At 60.0% G+C, this 17,121-nt stretch overlaps 2 protein-coding genes across 3 annotated transcripts; one reads left to right on the forward strand and one right to left on the reverse strand.

Annotated features, from left to right (window-relative positions):
• The first annotated feature begins 12 nt into the window (after positions 1-12).
• MTG1 (mitochondrial ribosome associated GTPase 1) lies at positions 13-14,406 on the forward strand. 2 transcript variants are annotated; one of them, XM_061403960.1, is made up of 11 exons: positions 13-606; positions 3,009-3,073; positions 5,916-6,020; positions 7,657-7,737; positions 8,212-8,268; positions 8,462-8,552; positions 9,698-9,759; positions 10,017-10,113; positions 10,334-10,415; positions 13,269-13,381; positions 13,647-14,406. In XM_061403960.1, exons 2-11 carry the CDS (start codon positions 3,020-3,022, stop codon positions 13,778-13,780), a joined length of 876 nt encoding a protein of 291 aa, XP_061259944.1. In that variant the 5' UTR covers positions 13-606; positions 3,009-3,019; the 3' UTR covers positions 13,781-14,406. The 2 variants fall into 2 exon arrangements, with proteins under 2 accessions (XP_061259944.1, XP_061259943.1); XM_061403959.1 differs by lacking the exon at positions 13-606 and adding an exon at positions 1,994-2,167.
• SPRN (shadow of prion protein) lies at positions 7,800-16,904 on the reverse strand. Its single transcript, XM_061403966.1, has 2 exons — positions 14,900-16,904; positions 7,800-14,437 (listed from the first exon to the last, which is right to left on the reverse strand). Exon 1 carries the CDS (start codon positions 16,902-16,904, stop codon positions 16,473-16,475), a length of 432 nt encoding a protein of 143 aa, XP_061259950.1. The 3' UTR covers positions 7,800-14,437; positions 14,900-16,472.
• Positions 16,905-17,121: the final 217 nt, after the last annotated feature.

Below are 17,121 nucleotides of genomic sequence, written 5' to 3' on the forward strand. Positions count from 1 at the left end.
CCCCAGCACGTGGCCTGCCTCCCTCGGATACCTGGGACCCTGGGTGTGTTCCCGGGTCCCCGAGTTCTCATCGCAGTGGCAGCAGAGCTGGTAGGCGCCCCTGGTGTGAGTCCACAGGCCCTTCACCAGGTACTGGCTGCCCCGTGGGCCAGGTGAGGGTCAGCAAGTGGGAGACGGGAGTTCACAGGGCACGGGGCACCCTGTTCTGATCTGCGGGCTCAGGGTTTTCTGGAGGAAGTGAACAGTGAGGCCTGAAGGGTACAGAGGAACAGGGTGCCCTGGGAAGTGTTGGCATAAATGTGGGGAGCCCTTGGGGGGCCTGGTGCTGTGCTCAGCTGCCCCCATCTCATTTCACTGCCTCCTTGAAGTGTCCCAGGGAAGCGGCTGCATGGCCCCCATCTCACAGCCAAGGAAAGGTCAGAGGCCTCAGGTGGGGTTGGCAATGGCCAGTCTCACAGCTGCCACGGCAGAGTGTGGGCATCTTTCCAGGACTGTCCCCGGAGGCAGTACAGCTGAAGGCTGGCCTGCAGAGGGAAGCAGGGAGCTGCAGAGGCTGGGACTCCACACAGCAGGCATGGGGCCCCCTGGCCTGGTGCCCACCTCGAGGTCAGTGGCTCCTGATCCTCCTCGGACCTCGGGCTGCATGGTGTGTCCTGCTTCGCGTGTGGGCCCTGGAGGAGTGTGTGCATGCCTAAAGAATTGCCACCGGCTCCTTTCCAGCTCCAAGTGGCCAGACTGTCAGCCGTGGTGCTGGCCATGCCCTCAGCCCAGCACCTTCTCATCACCTTCTCATCTTAGGTCAAATCGCCCTCCGGGGATCTCTGCCCACAAAGGTCTGTCTGTGTATCCGCTCCCTTGTGTCCCTGGAGTTGCTTTGCTTGGGGCACCTGCCAGTAAGACAGCTGAAGAGAAATCTGGGGTTTGGCAGGATTTTATTTTGGTTCTTTGGTCCTAGGGCTGTGGAAGGGCAGTGTCTGTCAGGCACACAGCTCTCTGTTGTTGTCTCAGGTTTTTTGAGTCCGTGTGCAGGACTGAGGCTGTCTGGGTGCAGAGGGCAGCTCAGTGAGGAAGATCTGGGAGCTTGTGCAGGGGGCCCAGGTGGTCTCACTCAGCCATGGGAGGGCCTGTCTCAGCCCTAGGAACAGCTCGCCCCGAGTATTAGGCTTAGGGCCATCAAGATGACAGTAGTGGTATCTTTGAGCTGAGAATCTGAGCATATTTGGAGTTTTAGGAGCTTGTTTAAAAAATTCCATTAGCTTCATACTCTTACAACAAAGTGCAGTGAGCAGTAGCCCAGGCTTCTGATTTAAAGTTAAAATCTGGGGACTTCCCTGTGGCCTAGTGGTTAAGATTCTGGGTTTTCACCGCCATGGTCTGGGTTCAATCCCTGGTTACGAAATAGCTCCTGCAAGCCCTGCGGCACAGCGGAAAAAAGAAAGAAAAAAAGTTAAAATCCGACTGTACTTACACTGAGTATTGCTGCAATAAAGAATTTCAGGCTTATTGCATTCAGGATTTAATTTAGCAGAACTGCAGCGTTTGCAAAGAGTTTGTACATTAAACCCAGAGTACTTGAAAAAGAGGATCTTATACTTGTCAGTTAAATTTAAAATATCTGAAAAAATATAACCAAGTTTGTAAAAAGGACCAAATTGACAGCGGACTACTAAATTTTGTCACTCAGAATATGGTTAAGGAAGAACCAGGATTTTTTAATTTAATGAAGACTGGACCCCTGAGAACTCCCGGAACTGCGCGGGTGCGGCCCTGGCTCGTAGCCCTCCCTGAAGCCCGCCCGAGGGACCCAGCCCGGCCCCCAGCCGCGTCCCCTGCTCCGTCCCTGGTCCCCAGCCCCGTCCCCACCCCCGGTCCCCGGCCCAGCCCCAGCACCGGCCGCTAAGCGCCTCCTGCGGGCCGAGGCAGCGTCGTGCGCATGCGCGGGCCGCGCCGGCCGCGTGGAGCCCCGGAACCTTTGTGCGGGGTCGCACGGGCCCGGCGGACAGGTCCGTGGGTGGAGCGGTCCGTAGTGCTGCGCGGAACCTGGGACGCGGACCCATGAGGCTGTCTCCGCGGAGTCTCTGCGCCGCCGTGCGGGCGGCCTGGCGGGAGAGCTTCCCTCTGGAAGGTCGCGACGTGGTGCGCTGGTTTCCGGGCCACATGGCCAAGGGTGAGGCGCGGCGGGGCGCGCTGCTTCCCCGGCTCCTCGCGGGTCCACCGCGGGGCGGGCTCGTGAGCTGACCCCGGCAGGCCCTGTTCCTCGGCTCGAAGCCCGTGTGCCCACCTGCTTGGAAAAGGACACAATTTCCTGGACGTTATTTGGGGACGGAATGAGGCAGGGCTAGGAAAGCACTTTCCGGGTTGAAGTCGGCTGTTTAATTACCTGAGCACCTTGAGGCGTAGATCGAGCTGGCGGTCTCTCGCCTGCACCCTCTGAGGTTCTTACTTTTCTCAGAGTTTGGCTCCGAGAGCGCCTGCAGACCCAGCGCCGCCCGGTGTGAGGGTGGCGGCCCTCGGCCCGCGCCGCCCCTCCATCAGTGGGACGGGGCGACCGCGGGCGAGAAGCAGGCGGTGGAGGCGAGATGTTTGAAAAGAAAGAAAATGAAGTCGCTCAGTCCTGTCCGACTCTTTGAAACTCTATGCACTGGAGCCCGCCAGGCTCCTCTGTCCATGAAATTCTCCAGATGAGAATGGAGGGGGTTGCCATTCCCTTCTCCAGGGGATCTTCCCGACCCAGGGATCGAACCTGGGTCTCCCGCATTGCGGGCAGACTCTTTACTGTCTGAACCGCAAGGGATCCAGCCACAAGGAATGTTTGTGGGTGTGCCCGAAAGACTGGGCTTGGCTGAGTGAGGGGACGCTGAGGGGCAGTGTTTCTGTATAGCCGTTTCACTTTAATGTACCGGAGAAACTGAACACAACGTCGTAAAGCAACTAACTGTGCTTCAGTATTACTTTATTAAAAGCTCGGAACCCGTCCTCCCCTGAGGCGTCCCTCTCCTGTTTTCCAGGGCTGAAGAAGATGCAGAGCAGCCTGAGGCTGGTGGACTGCATCATCGAGGTCCATGACGCCCGGATATCCTTCAGTGGTGGTGAAGTGGTCGCTTAGAATAAGCAGTACCTATTTGGTCTTTGTCCTGGTTCTGGCACAGAGCTCCTGAAAGTCTTGGAGTTTCCATCGTGAGGGGTGTGATAAGGTGTCTCTTGTTAATGAGGTGGTTTTGGAAAAGACCTTGGTCCCTTACGGGGGAGCTGCTTGCTGGGGGCGCCAGCCTTGCTATGGGAGGGTTAGAGCTTTCAGTCCTACCCCTGCCACCCCCGCCTTAGGCCCTGGAGGTTGAGTTCACTCACCAAAGGCCAGCGTTTCACTCTGTCCGCCTGTGTAATGAAGCTGCTAGAAAACCCCAGACTATTGGGGTGTGGGGTGGGGAGAGCTTCCTGGTTGCTGAGAGGGTGGAGATGCAGGCAGAGGCACCCGCAGAGGGGGAGGCTCCACGTCTTTTCCCAGCCTTCGCCCTGGACATGTCTTCCACCTGGCTGCTCCAGAGTTGTGTCCTTTTTGTTGTTTAGTCATTAAGCTGTGTCCGACTCTTTGTGACCTCATGGACGGTAGCCCGCCAGGCTTCTGTCCATGGGATTTTCCAGGCAAGAACACTGGAGTGGCTGCCATTTCCTTCTCCAAGGGATCTTCCCCACCTAGAGACTGAACCTGTGTGTCCTGCACACATCTCCTACATTGCAGGCCGATTTTTTTTTTTTTTTTTTACCTCTGAGCCCCTAGGGAAGCCAGATCATAAGTCTAATCCAATAAATAAAATGTTTCTCTCAATTTCTTGAGCCACTGTCCAGACTGGTTTTGCTAGAACCCAGGGAAGGGTCTTGGGAACCCCTGATTCAGGCCTGTTGGTCAGAAGTGACAGGTGACAACCTGGACTTGGAGTTGCTATTTTTTTTTAATTAATTTATTTTTTATTGAAGGATAATTGCTTTACAGAATCTTGCTGTTTTCTGTCAGACCTCAACTGCAGTTGCTCTTTGACGTGAGGGGCGGTGGCATTCCTGAGCCCAGACCATGGGGTCTGATGCCATCTCCAGGTTCATGGAGTCAGAGTTGTGCTGAACAGAAGGACCCCAGCTGGTGGTGAGAACTTCTTGGTGAGGGGAGCCCTCCCCCAACCCCACTGGGATTGGGTGCGGAGCTGTAGTGCAGGGGAGACCTTCCAGAGTCAGGCAGTGCACACGACTGGAGAAGTGTTCCTGACTGTTACCTTGTTCCCATCTGCCTTCTCTGGTCCCTGCTCTGGTCCAGTCGGCACCTCAGTGGCCAACAGGGTCACCTGTCCTAGTTCAGTTCAGTCACTCCGTCGTGTCCGACTCTTTGCGACCCCAAATTACTGACATTTAAAGCAGTGGTTCTCAATCCTTGCTACATATTAGAATTCCCCCGGGAGGCTCTTGAAAATACTAATATCTAGGCCACTTTCCTGGAGAAGGCAGTGGCACCCCACTCCAGTACTCTTGCCTGGAAAATCCCAGGGACATCGGAGCCTGGTGGGCTGCCATCTATGGGGTCGCACAGTTGGACACAACTGAAGCGACTTAGCAGCAGCAGCAGCAGGCCACTTTCCAGGCCAGTGAGTCAGGATCCCTGGTTCGGGGCCCAGAAGCTCCCTCTGACACAGGGTAGCTCGTTCGTCTCAGGTTTCCGCCTGGCACACCCGTGCCTTCCAACTCACTGCAGCAGTAGCAGGCTCCAGGTGGGATATGACACCTCCATTAGAAAGTAGCTGCCAACCAGGCTTCCTTCCTGTACTAAAGGATGCACCAGAAGAGGGAACGATCTCCCTCAGTAATGAGCGTGCTTTGCACACCCTGTTTTTGCTGTATTTACCTGAGCTGTGTTTAGAGGCTCTCTAGAAGACACAGGTGTTGGTTTGAAAGTCATCACCATCTGTACTTGGAATTTCTGAGAAAACTCTCCAGTTTCTCTACCGTAGGTTAAATGTTTCAGTTCGTACAATATCTCATGCCAGTCAGAAGGGTGTGGTGGCGGTTGCATGTCTGATTTCTGGACGAGGAAGCCTGCCGTTGCTGCCCGTGTGCTGAGGGGGGCCGCCTCCGCCCCGCCCTCCTCTGCTCGCTGGGTGTCCTGACTTCTCCAGGACGGCCCTTGAGGGAGCTCAGGCTTGGTTAACCTCTGAGGGCAGAGCGCTGCTTATGGAGAAAGTAAGTTGTTGTTTTTGTTGTCCCTGTGTGGTGTGGTGGGGACACAGCGGCTTAACTGGGGGCCTGGAACCTGGGCATGCTGAGGCTTCGGGACTCCTGGGGACAGGCACCAGGGAAGGGCTGAGCACCCCCAACATGCAGACACAGACCTCCCCTCCTGATGTGCTGGTGTCACAGTGAGCGCCGGGGGCCCCTGGCGGAGATAGGAAGGGGCTGCCCCTGGCGTTGAGGAGGTGGGCTCGCTGGAGGTCTCCATGCAGATGCCCAGGGGTGGCGGCGGTGGCATGAGATACATTGATCAGGACTCGTGGGAGGCACTTGTCCTGAGTGACCAGATCTTTTGGCAGCTAAACAGTGGTCTAGTCACAAAACCTTCCGTTGAGCTCTGTTTGTTTTTGCCGCCATCATTCCTGTTTGAGGAACCACGAGAAGGCGCTGCCCTGCCTCTTGTCCGCAGGAGGCGCCGGGGGCCTGCAGAGGCTCGGTGGCCCTCAGGCGGTGAGTGCAGGACTTGGGGTCGGCTCGGTCTCGTGGATGGGCTGGCTGGAGCGCGCCTGCTTCCAGACAGGCTTCTGCACTGTCCTTTCCTTCCGAGGGTGTCCTGTTGTAGGCGGTCCAGTCTGCGTAACAAGACAAGGGAAAGTATGTCAATTGGTGGTCAAATTGATGGAATCTTGCCTTAATTTTGCCACATCCCACTGTCGGGCCGAAACCCTCTGTTTCAGGAAACCCTTGGGCTTAAGCCTCACTTGCTCGTCCTCAACAAAATGGACCTGGCAGATCTGAAGGAGCAGCAGGTACGGCTCAAGTCTGACCGGATCTCTGGTCTGGTCTGCCCAGGCCTGCGTGCTTTAGCAAACTAGCCTTAGACTAACCTGTCATTCAGGTGACCAAAGAGTTTGTATCCTTCAGCGGGGGTCCAGCCATGGGCGAGGGGAGGAGCCGCGCTCCCACAGAGTGGCTGCAGGGCCCTCGAGGCTGTGAGCACGCGGCATGTGGCTGCAGCTGTGGTACGGATGCCTGTCTCTTGTTTAACTTTCACTCACTCGCGTTTCAGTTGCCTCCTGGGGCGAGTGGCCATCACCCTGCTCTCCGACCCAGAGGCCTCTTGGTGCAGCAGCGTTGGCTTCCTGTGTCCTCCCAGACCTCTGGTCTGAGCTCTGGGCTGCCTGCTGCCCCCTGAGTGATCTGGAAGGTGTGAGACCCAAAGCAACTGGGGCTGTCCCCGAGCCCTGCTGGATGGGGACACAGTGTCCAGGGGTGATGTCTCCTATTGTCCCTGAGTAAGAGAAACAGAGAGAGTAGGTGTCAGAATCTTGAAATCGAGCCAGCTTTTGTGTGTGTGTAGCTTTTCCTTTTGCAGCAGCAGGAACGCGTTCTGGTTTCTTAGTTGGCTGTGGTACACTGAGTTCTTTAAACTCCACCCCCGTGTCTGCCTATGCAGGTTGGGAGGGGGAGTCCCATGCAGATTTGTACGCAGCCTGCAGTGTGACTTCACGAAGTCTTTGTGGGCCTGACCTTCATCTGCATCATCATAGCAAACAATAAATCAGCAAAACTAACTGAATCAATGAATGGCTTTTTTATTCCTTTAAGTAAATCAGTAGCTGATCAAACAATGTAGTTCAGTTCAGTTCAGTTCAGTCGCTCAATCGTATCTGACTCTGCGACCCCATGGACTGCAGCACGCCAGGCCTCCCTGCCCATCACCAACTCCCGGAGCTTACTCAAACTCATGCCCATTGAGTTGGTGATGCCATCCAACCATCTCATCCTCTGCTGTCCCCTTCTCCTCCTACCTTCAATCTTCCCCAGCATCAGGGTCTTTTCCAATGAGTCAGGGCTTCGAATCAGGTGGACAAAGTGTTGGAGCTTCAGCTTCAGCATCAGTCCTTCCAGTGAATATTCAGGACTGATCTCCTTTAGGATGGCCTGGTTGGATCTCCTTGCAGTCCAAGGGGTTCTCAAACAGTGCAGTACTGGTTGTAAAAATAAGAGTCATACGGTGATTTCGCTTCACATTTAGGCCAGTAAGTTCATGTTAGTGTCAGTTTACTTTGGGGCTTTTAAAGTGTTCCACGTATTCTGTAGCTGGGTTCAAACCTTAGTGTAAGTGGGGCTTGTTTTGTGGAAGCTGGTTGGGAGGCGGGGAGCGATGATGTGACTGAGTGGAGACCAGCGCCAAGTGTCTCTGGGGCTGCAGGTGGTTTCGGATGACCTGGTGTGGCCCCGTCCTGTGTCCTCCCACAGAACCCGCGGCAGGGGCGCCCCGGGGCTGGCCTGCCCTCCCCTGACGTGCCCTCAGGCCACCTGCCCCGGTGGCCCAGCCTCCTTTCGAGTCCCCAGCCCTTGAGCAGATCCTCAGACTCTAGCTTATGACGCCGCCCATGTCTTCCTTTGGTGTTTGAATTGGAAACGTCTTGTCTCTTTTAGAAAATTATCCAACACTTAGAAAGAGAAGGCATAAAACATGTTGTTTTTACCAACTGTGTGAAGGATGAAAATGTCAAGCAGGTGGGTCTCTTCTGTTTTGTGCTCTGAGGCTTCTGCTTAAAATGTTAAAGAAACACCACAGATTACTGTGCTTCTGCAGGAAGCAGAATGTTGTTGGGTTTGGGGCACAGTCACCTCCTGGGTCGGGCAGACTGGGGGTGGGAACAGCAGGGTCGGGCCGAGAGATGCCTTTAGTCCCAAGTGGAGGCCATGGACGGTCTGTGCCTGTTTTCCTGGTCAAGTTGGAGAATTCTGCGGCTGTCATGCGTCTTTGGAAGGCGTGGCAGTGCCCGCTGTCCCCCTCGGGCTCTCCTCTTTCCTGCAGAAGGACAGGGCAGGGCCCCGGCCACCCCCACCCCTCCGCAGAGCACAGCCTGCGTCTGACGTGTGTGGAACCACGCTGGCCGGTGGTGGGATGCCGGTGGGAGTGCCGCCTCCAGGGGCCGAGGGCAGCCGGGCTCCCCCCGGAAGGTGCCTGGTGGTTGTTGGTTGCAGGTCATCCCAACGGTCACGGAGCTGGTTGGGAGCAGCTACCGCTATCACCGAGGAGAGGTTGGTGGGCCAGGACCGGCCGAGGGCCTGCCCCTTCTGCTGGGAAACCCGGGCCCACTGCTGAGCCCAGCCTGGGGACCCCCCTCGGGTCTCGGCAGGTGGGGTGGGGCGGCCCCAGGTGGGCACGCTGGTGCCCCGGGGGTATGGGGGTGCGGGGCTGGGTGGTGCCCACCCCCTGCCCTTGCGCTTGCAGCACGCGGAGTACCACATCATGGTGATCGGGGTCCCCAACGTGGGCAAGTCCTCGCTTATCAACTCCCTGCGGAGGCAGCACCTCAGGAAAGGTACTTCTGCAGTTGGGGGGGCAGGCACTGGTTCTCGTGCTGGGACGACCCTCCAGAGCCTGAGACCCCAGCTCACTGAGGGGGCTGTTGGCACCAGGAGGCCCAGCTGACAGCTTGGTGTGCAGTCAGCTGGTTAGACAGTCATTCCCTAATACATTTTATACTTCATCCGCTTTCTGTCTTTAAATGTTTAATATGTGCAGTTTCTAAACGTGGGCGATTTTGTGCTTCCGTTACTCTGTCTCTTTGTCCCGCTTGCTCAGGGCGTGTGGGAAACGTGGGTGAGACGTCAGGCCGGGACCCGGAGAGGGCTCTCCGGGCCTGTGTCTCATGCCTGCTGGCGTTTGACGCCAAGTCCGTGTTGACTCGTGTTCTGCATGAGTGTGTCCTTTGGGAACCTCCCTGAGACAGACCTGTGCCGGACCGTCACCTCAGGCTGTTTCTGCTGCCAGCTGGAGCACTGTTACAGTCAGCTGTTGCTTACTTTCCTGTAATTGTGGCTTTAAAGACATCATTGGTGTTAGTACATTAAGTGCTGTGCAAGCCTCACACTGTCAGCCTCCAGACGCAAGTGGGCCTGCCCTCCGGAGCCCCGGAGCCTCTGGTGTGCGTTCTGTCGTGTGAATTGGGTCCTCGGGCGCCTCATCCTGGCTCACAGGGTCTGCGCTGCGCGGGGCCCGCTTCACGGAGCCCGAGTCCCCAGGGTCCACCCGCGCTGCCGCGTGCGCCATGATCTCCCTCCTTCTGAGGCTGATAACACTCCTTTGTGTGGACGAAGCACGTTTTGTTTACCTGTCCGCGCGCTGATGGATGCGAGTGTTGCTCCAGCACAGGGGGAGGGTCTGCCTGGGACACGCCCTGAGCTGGGACCGCAGCGGCCAGTGTCAGGAGCCAGGAGCCACCCCACGGGTGGGCCATTGTGGGCGGTCCTGGGGCGGTGCCGGCCTTGCAGGGAGGAAGGCGATGCCAACAGGCAGCCCTGGCCAGCTGTCACGGCCGTGCCTCAGCGGGTCGTGGCGCCTGGGAGGTGGTCCTCTCCCTGCAGAGCCCTCGCTGGGCCCCACTAGGCTCCCATGTGCATCGCTGCTCATCCAGCGTATCTGCCTGGGCGCTTGACAGACTGACGTCTCCCTTTCATCCTGCAGGAAAAGCCACCAGGGTGGGCGGCGAGCCTGGGATCACCAGAGCTGTGATGTCCAGGATTCAGGTAGGGCCTTGTCCTCATACCATACCTGGGCCAGGGCTCAGGTGTCTTCCATCCCAGGGGCATGCAGGGTCAGGGCAGAGCCTGTCCTCCTGGGGCAAGGTGGCTGCTGGGTTCCTGCCCTTATTCCTTCTCCACGTCACTCAGCAGTGGCATCCTGTGGGGATGCTGAGAGCTTGGTGGCAGTGACTCTGGGGGGCAGGTTCCAGGGTCTTCTCTAGCCTCAGGCAGAAGGCCAGCTGACCACGCTCTGCCCCCAGGTGTGTGAGCGGCCGCTGATGTTTCTGCTCGACACCCCTGGGGTGCTGGCTCCTCGGATTCCAAGCGTGGAGACGGGCCTGAAACTGGCCCTGTGCGGTGAGCCCGACCCCCACCACCCACAGCAGGCTCCCAGGCCCCCAGGCTCCCAGGCTGGGTGGCCTGTGCTTGGCCTGGCTGCTCACAGCTGACACCCCTGGCACCCTCAGCCCGTCGGGCATCCTGGCCCACCCTGGAGGGGGCGCCCTCCTCCCACTTGACTGCGGGGCTGGGGAGGGCAGGGCGCGAGCTGAAGCCCCCCCTCCGCGCCTGTTCCCAGGAACCGTGCTGGACCACCTCGTGGGCGAGGAGACCCTGGCTGACTTCCTTCTCTACACCCTCAACAGGCACCAGCTCTCGGGGTGAGTGCAGGGGGCAGGCCCTCTCCCCCGGCCTCACTAAGCCTAACTGAAACCAGCACTGTGAGGTGCCGTGGACAGTCTGTGGTCATCAATGTACAGTCTGACAGGTTGTGACATGTGGGTGCACCCGTGAAGCCGTTCAGTTCAGTCGCTCAGTCGTGTCCGACTCTTCTCGACCCCATGAACCGCAGCACGCCAGGCCTCCCTGTCCATCACCCACTGCCGGAGTCCACCCAGACTCACGTCCATTGAGTCAGTGATGCCATCCAACCATCTCATCCTCTGTCGTCCCCTTCTCCTCCCACCTTCAATCTTTCCCAGCATCAGGGTCTTTTCAAATGAGCCAGTTCTTCGAATCAGGTGGACAAAGTACTGGAGCTTCAGCTTCAGTGTCAGTCCTTGCAATGAACATTCAGGACTGATCTCCTTTAGGATGGACTGGTTGGATCTCCTTGCAGTCCAAGGGACTCTCAAGAGTCTTCTCCAACATCACAGTTCAAAAGCATCAGTTCTTTGGTGCTCAGCTTTCTTTATAGTCCAGCTCACATCCATACATGACCACTGGAAAAACCACAGCCTTGACTAGATGGACCTTTGTTGGCAAAGTCATGTGACGCCGTTACACGTCCAGGAAACCCCGTTTCTTGTGCTGCCATGTGGCCCCCTCCCTGCCCACCTGCTTCCTGCACCTTCTGGAGCCTCACAGGGGGAGCCCTGTGTGCAGCCTCCCTGCTGGCAGTGCCCGCCTGGCCGGGCGTTCATCCCTGGGTTCATCCGTGTTCTCACACTGGGCAGTGCAGGCGGTCGCTGTGCAGAGGTCCAGTCGATTTGCCCTCACCAGTGAGGATGGTGAGAGTGCCTGTGTCCTGCAGGCCCCCAGAGATGTCCCTGAGGACCCTGAGGACGTCAGGTCAGGCATTTGGTTTTCCCCACAGAACCAGCTTCTGGTCCCCACTTTCTGACCTCTGGTTGTTGTTCTGGTGGTTGCTGTCCGGTCCGCGTTCCTCCCTTGTTTCCGCGTTGCTGACTGTCTTCCTGTTACTGCTGTGGGCAGGAGGTGGGCTCGCCCCTCACCGCCGGTCCTGCTCACGTCTCCAGCCTCCGTGTCGTGGGGAGGTCGTGGTGTTCTGGGGACTTGAGGACGTGACCTCCTGTATCCTGGACAGGATAGTCTCTGCTCTGAAATCTCCCTCGTGTGTCCCTGTCCCGTCTCTTTACTTTGAGCTGGCGTGTCTTTACATTTAAAATGTTTATTGCTGCATGTAGTTGGCCCTTGCTTTTCACCCGTCTGGCTGTTTCTGCTTTTAGTTTAGGTGTTTAGGCCACTCATGTCTGACTGGTCACTGACATTAGGGTTACATCTTCAATCTTGCCTTTGTCACAGCTGTTCTGTGCACCTTTTCTTTTCTCTCTCTTTGACCTTTTCTAGATCAGTCAGATGCCTTCTCTTTAGCTCGCTTGGCTGCACCGCGTCTCAGTTGCAGCTTGCAGGATCTTTAGTCACAGCACGTGGACTCTTGTGGGATCTGGTCCCTGCTCAGGGACTGACCCCGGCCCCCTGCACTGGGAGCGCGGCGTCTCAGCCCCTGGACCCCCAGGGAAGTCCCTCAGACGCTTTTCACGATTCCCTTTTGTCAGCTTGTTACCTAGAACCTGGGCGGAGGTGGCTCTGGGGTTCGCAGGGCATCGCAGTGGCCTGAGTGCCGTGAGGCCCGGGCCTCTCCCGTCTGCGGAGCTCGCCTCTGGGCAGTGTTGTGACACGTGTTGCTCTCTGCGGCAGACATGCTGCTGCGCTTTCTTGAAACATGGATGTAAAGTGAAGACTCGCCCCGTCTGCTCTGGGCCCCGCCCTGTGGGGCCGTCTCCCTGCCCAGGATTCCCTGTGACGCCAGTGGCCGTGCAGCTGCTGTTGGAGGATGTGTTCATTTCACCTTCCGTTTGGAAGGGAGTTTGCCCCGTGGGCAGAGTTCTCGGTGGACGGACTGTCCGCAGAGGAGCGGTTTGTGATGAGAGTCTGCCCTCTGTTCCTCTGTTCCGTACGTACGACGCTCTGGCTGCTGTGACAGTTTCTCCTCGTCAAGCGTTCGGGCAGTTTATGACACTGCGCGCCGGCACGGTTTCCTTGTTTCTTGTGCTTGTCCCCAGCCCTTGGCTCTCACCCCCAGACTGTGCAGCCTGCGTCACGCACGTGTGGGTGACCCCGGCCACTGTCCTCGTCCACGCAGGGCTGTCACCAGGCTCTGACGGTGGGTGCAGGGCTCCATCCCCCGCTCTGGCTCCAGGAGCGCTGGCTCAGCGCCGCTGGGTCCCCAGCTCCCTCGCCCTCTCCCCTGCAGAGTTCGAGCTGCTCTAATTCCCTCAGCGTGTGTTTCATAGTGTTTTCTTCCAGATGTTAGATTCGGATTATTTCTTTTTATTGTCTTCTGTGTGGGTTCTTTGCTTTGTAACCACAGGGAATGCAGTTCTAATAACTGATTCAGGGTCTCTGTGGATTCCAGTGTCTGGGGCGGTTCCAGCTGACCGGTTTTCTCCCCCGACGGGTCTGTTTTCCTGCTGCGTGTGCCTGGCAGCTCTTGCCCCTGACCTTCGGGTGGCAGGTGTCTTGGTGTTCCTGCCCTGGGACTGTCATCGGGAACACTCCGGTCCTTTTGCTTAGGGTCTGCAGGGAGACCCCCTCGAACGGTCAGCTGTCCTGGCAGCTGTACCCAGGGTCCCGGTGTGGGGCTGGGTCTCGGGGCAGCTGCCTGTGGCCACGTGGAAGGTGGGTGTCGGTGAGGTCCTCAGCTCTGCACGGAGGTCAGTGGCACCCACGACGGGGTCACTGGAGAGCCGGTGACGGCCGCCCTCCCGCAGGTACGTGCAGCACTACGGCCTGGGTGAGGCCTGTGACGACATCGCCAGCGTGCTGAAGCGGGTGGCCGTGAAGCTGAGGAAGACCCAGAAGGTGAAGGTGCTGACGGGCACGGGTGAGACGGGCAGCCCCGGGGCTGGGCGGGGGTTGGGCCCAGGGCAGTCGGGGGAGGGGTGGCTGCCTTGGCTGCAGGGGAGGGGCCGGGCCTGCAGGGTGGGCCACACCTCCTCTGGAAGCTCCAGGCCATGATGCCCTCACTCTTGTGAATTCGGGTGTTTTTCCCGAATGTGCTGTGCAGACGCCCACCTGCGTGGGCCTGAGGGGGTTGGACTGGGCCCCGCGTGCGGCTCCCTCCTCACCTGAGCCTCCTGCCTTCCCAGGGAACGTGAACGTCATCCAGCCCGACTACCCTGCAGCCGCCCGAGACTTCCTGCGGGCCTTCCGCAGCGGGCTGCTGGGCCCCGTGATGCTGGACCGAGGCCTCCTGCAGGGTCGCTCTGCAGAGGAGTCGTGAGCTGGCCTGGCGGGAGGGCCTGGCCCTGCCCTCAGCTCTGCAGCTGGGGTTGGATTCCCAGAGTCCCCACGCTGCTCACCGCACTGGGTCTCTGTTCCAGGAAGGAGGCCGAGTCGTCCTGCCCCACAGCTGGCCCCTGGTCCCAGCGGACAGGCCTGGGTGTGAGCGTCAGGGCGGTGGGCATCCCGTGTGCCAGGCCCGGGGTGGGGGGACACTCTCTGGTGTTCAGTGTCTCTCAGCTCCTTTCCTAAGGAGAAGCTGGCATTTTCTCAGGAGTTGAAACCATCATCTGTAATTTTAAAATTTTAAATTAAAAGGCCTATCTCTGAGCACAGCTCGGCTGGGCCCATCAGGGAGAACTGAGCCGCCAAGGAGCTGCCCCGCTGGGACCTCCTGTTTAAGACTTTCAAACGGCCACGTTGCCTCTGCGGCCCTGGCTCGGGCTCGGCCACCTCGCTCTGGTCTTGCGGAGCCCGGAGCTCAGTCTGGGAGGATGAGGGCATCTGGGCGCCGTACCCAAGAAAGCTGGCAGTGTGGACACAAGAGGCTCCGGGGTTGGCCCTCTCACGGTGCAGCCCCGCGGGCCCCTTGCCAAGAAAAACAACACGAACGCTCAGCACCCAGGGCTCGTGTGTCAGGTTCCTGAGTGTCCTGGTCCTGCAATAAGGAGCGGTCTGGTTGGCAGCAGAGTTTATTTCACCACTGAAGCGTGCACACACACACACACACAGGAGGTCCCGAGGAGCCGCGGCAGAATCCAGCGGCCCCGTCCCCTTGGTGCCCAGGGCCGCTCTGCTCACAGCCCGGCTTGTGCACAAGCCAGGGCGGTCAGTGGAGACCCCAGGCCTTCCTGCCGGCTCCGAGCACCTTCCAGCTAATGAGACGGCGCCCAGCGTTGCTGGGCTCACACCTGAGGGGCAGGAAGGTCACCACCACAGCCTGCACATTCTGGAAGCGGGCGGGGAGGGAAGGGTGGTGGGCCTGGGCGCTGCATTTGGTTACAGCTCCGGCTCTTCTGTGGCCAGTGGTGTTGTGACCTTCCCGGGCACTCCGCCAGGGCCCCTCTTCCTGTAGGCGGCCCTCTAGGTCCTGCTGCGCCCCCCCGCCCAGCACACTCACCAGTTCGCCTGAGGCTGCCCACCCTGAGCGCCGCCTGCTTCCTGCCGGAACCCTGCCCCGTGGGGTGGGAAGCGTTCAGGGATGTGTGGCTGCAGACGCCAAGGTCTCCTGAAGCCGGGTTGTTGAGTGGAGTCACCTGACAGGAGCGGTGTTGCCGGCACGAGCGGTGTGCTGGCGCTGCACGCCGCAGAGGCGCGCGAGGGTCTGGACCAGCCATAGTCCGTGTCCTCGTGGGCGTCTGAGGCTGAGCACAGCTCGGCCAGGCCCGTCAGGGAGGGCTGGGTCGCCAAGGAGCTGCCCTGATGGGACCTCCTGTTTAAGACTTTCAGATGTTACTTCTGAGGCCCTGGCTTGGGCTTGGCCACCTCCCGCTGGTCTTGTGGAGCCCGGAGCTCAGTCTGGGAGGATGGAGGGCATCTGGCAGTGTGGACACAGGAGGCTCCAGGGAGCTGTGTCCTGCAGTTTGGCGCCTGGGCCTTTGGACAGAAATGCTTGGTCCAGGCCCCGTGGATAATTTGAGACCCTGACTGCAACCAGAGCCGAGGGCCAGCTGGGAATGCAGAGTCGGCAGGGCTCCTGGAGATGCTGGTCTGGACACGAATCTGTCAGCTAAGTCCACAGGCCTTGCGGCGCGGGGCAGGCAAGGGCGGGTTCTGGAGGCAGAGTCCGGCCGACCAGGAGCCGGGCTGCAGCTGTCCTGCAGGGTCCTGGGGCTCCTCCAGCCAGAGGGCGCGCCGGCGAGCCTGGGCCCAGGCTGGCTCACGCCCGTGGGGCAGGTCGGCAGCTGGAGGGAAAAGCACCTGAGAGGCAGGGCTGCCTCACTCTGGGCGTCGGGAGCCAGGGGCAAACCTTGAGTCTTCGGGGGCTGCTCTGGGCTGTGTCCCCCGGTTCCCCCAGCAGTGGGCCTCGCAGCATCTGCCCAGAGAGGGCTGCGGCCCTGGGTCCACAGGCAGGGCAAGTCTCCGGTCAGGCCCTGGGTGAGGGTGTTCTGGGAGTGTCCAGAGAGCATGGGGCCATGCTGGGCTCACAGATCCACAGACGCACCCCCCTTCTTGCTGGATGGGTGACCAGCGCTTTTCCTCGAGTCCTTCAGTCCCTGGGGCTGCCTCTGTGGGGGGCGGGGGGCACCATGTCCTCTGGGCTGTGGCAGAACCAGCCCAGCCTGAGGGCCCGCCTCCCTGCCAGGTGGTCAGCACCGTCCTCAGCACTCAAGTGTCCAGGGTGGGCTCAGAGGAGCTGGGGTGGCCTGAACAGCCTGTGGAGTGGTAGGCGCCCGGCCAGCCTGGACCGGTGCGGGAACCGCAGGACCCCTGCCGTTCTGGCTTGGGGGGACTAACCCCAGCAGGAGGCAGGGTATCCTGGGGCTGCTGGGCCGCTGGCCCCCTGGGAGGATGTGAGATGGGGAGGGGCTCCGACAGGAGGTGTCACAGCTTCAGGCCGAGGGGCCAGAGCTGCCCACACTGCTCTAGGCTCCTGGCTGTGGGCAGGGGAGGGGAGGGGCGATCGGGGCCGCGGGGCCTGGGAGGAGGGCACAGGCTGGGGGCGGCTCTGGCCCTGATGCGCCCGGCCCAGCCTAGGGCCGCAGCAGCCGTAGGGCGCCCAGGGCCCCGCCCAGCAGTGGGCAGAGGTGCCTGTGGCCTGTGGGCCCCGTGCCTGAGGTCCACGCCCAGTAGCTGTAGACGCCTCTCCCCGTTCCGTTGCTGCCGGGCGCTCCGTCCTCTGCATCCTCCGGGCCAAGCTCCGGCGGCCCCGCGGCCCTCCTCCAGCTCGAGCCCGCAGCCAGGCCTGCGGCTGCCCCTGCCGCCGCCCCCGCCGCCGCCCCCGCGGCCACGCGCATTGAGGAGCCGGCGTAGCGGGGCGCTGGCCTCACACGCACCCTCGCGGCGCCGCGCCCGCCACGGGCGCTGCCACGGGCCCCACCGCGGCCACCCTTGGCTGCACTGCCGTCGCAGAGGAAGGTGGCCGCTAGCAGCAGAGCCCAGCACACGGCGGCCGCCCAATTCATGTTCCTGGAGCAGAACCTGCAGGACGGAGAAGGAGATCTCAGCTTCTGTGAGGACGGGGCACTCAGGAGCTGGGAACAGAGGACTTGGGGAGGTAGGGAGGTGCTCGGGGCCCGGGCACAGGGAGCTCAGCGGTCAGGGGCGGGCTGGGCATTGGGTGGTACGCGGGGCCTCGCCTGCTGGAGGAGTGGGGAGTGGGCTGGGGCGGGCTGGGGGCAG

Source organism: Bos javanicus, chromosome 26 (genome assembly GCF_032452875.1).
Source record: "Bos javanicus breed banteng chromosome 26, ARS-OSU_banteng_1.0, whole genome shotgun sequence".
Lineage (NCBI taxonomy): Eukaryota > Metazoa > Chordata > Mammalia > Artiodactyla > Bovidae > Bos > Bos javanicus.

Bases quoted from the DNA above. Each gene is read 5' to 3' on its own strand.
- SPRN (XM_061403966.1), bottom strand. From the start codon at position 16,904: ATGAATTGGGCGGCCGCCGTGTGCTGGGCTCTGCTGCTAGCGGCCACC.
- MTG1 (XM_061403959.1), top strand. From the start codon at position 2,056: ATGAGGCTGTCTCCGCGGAGTCTCTGCGCCGCCGTGCGGGCGGCCTGG. The intron at 3,074-5,915 runs ATATCCTTCAGT...TAATTTTGCCAC, and splicing joins TCGAGGTCCATGACGCCCGG to ATCCCACTGTCGGGCCGAAA. The intron at 13,382-13,646 runs GTGAGACGGGCA...CTGCCTTCCCAG, and splicing joins GAAGGTGCTGACGGGCACGG to GGAACGTGAACGTCATCCAG.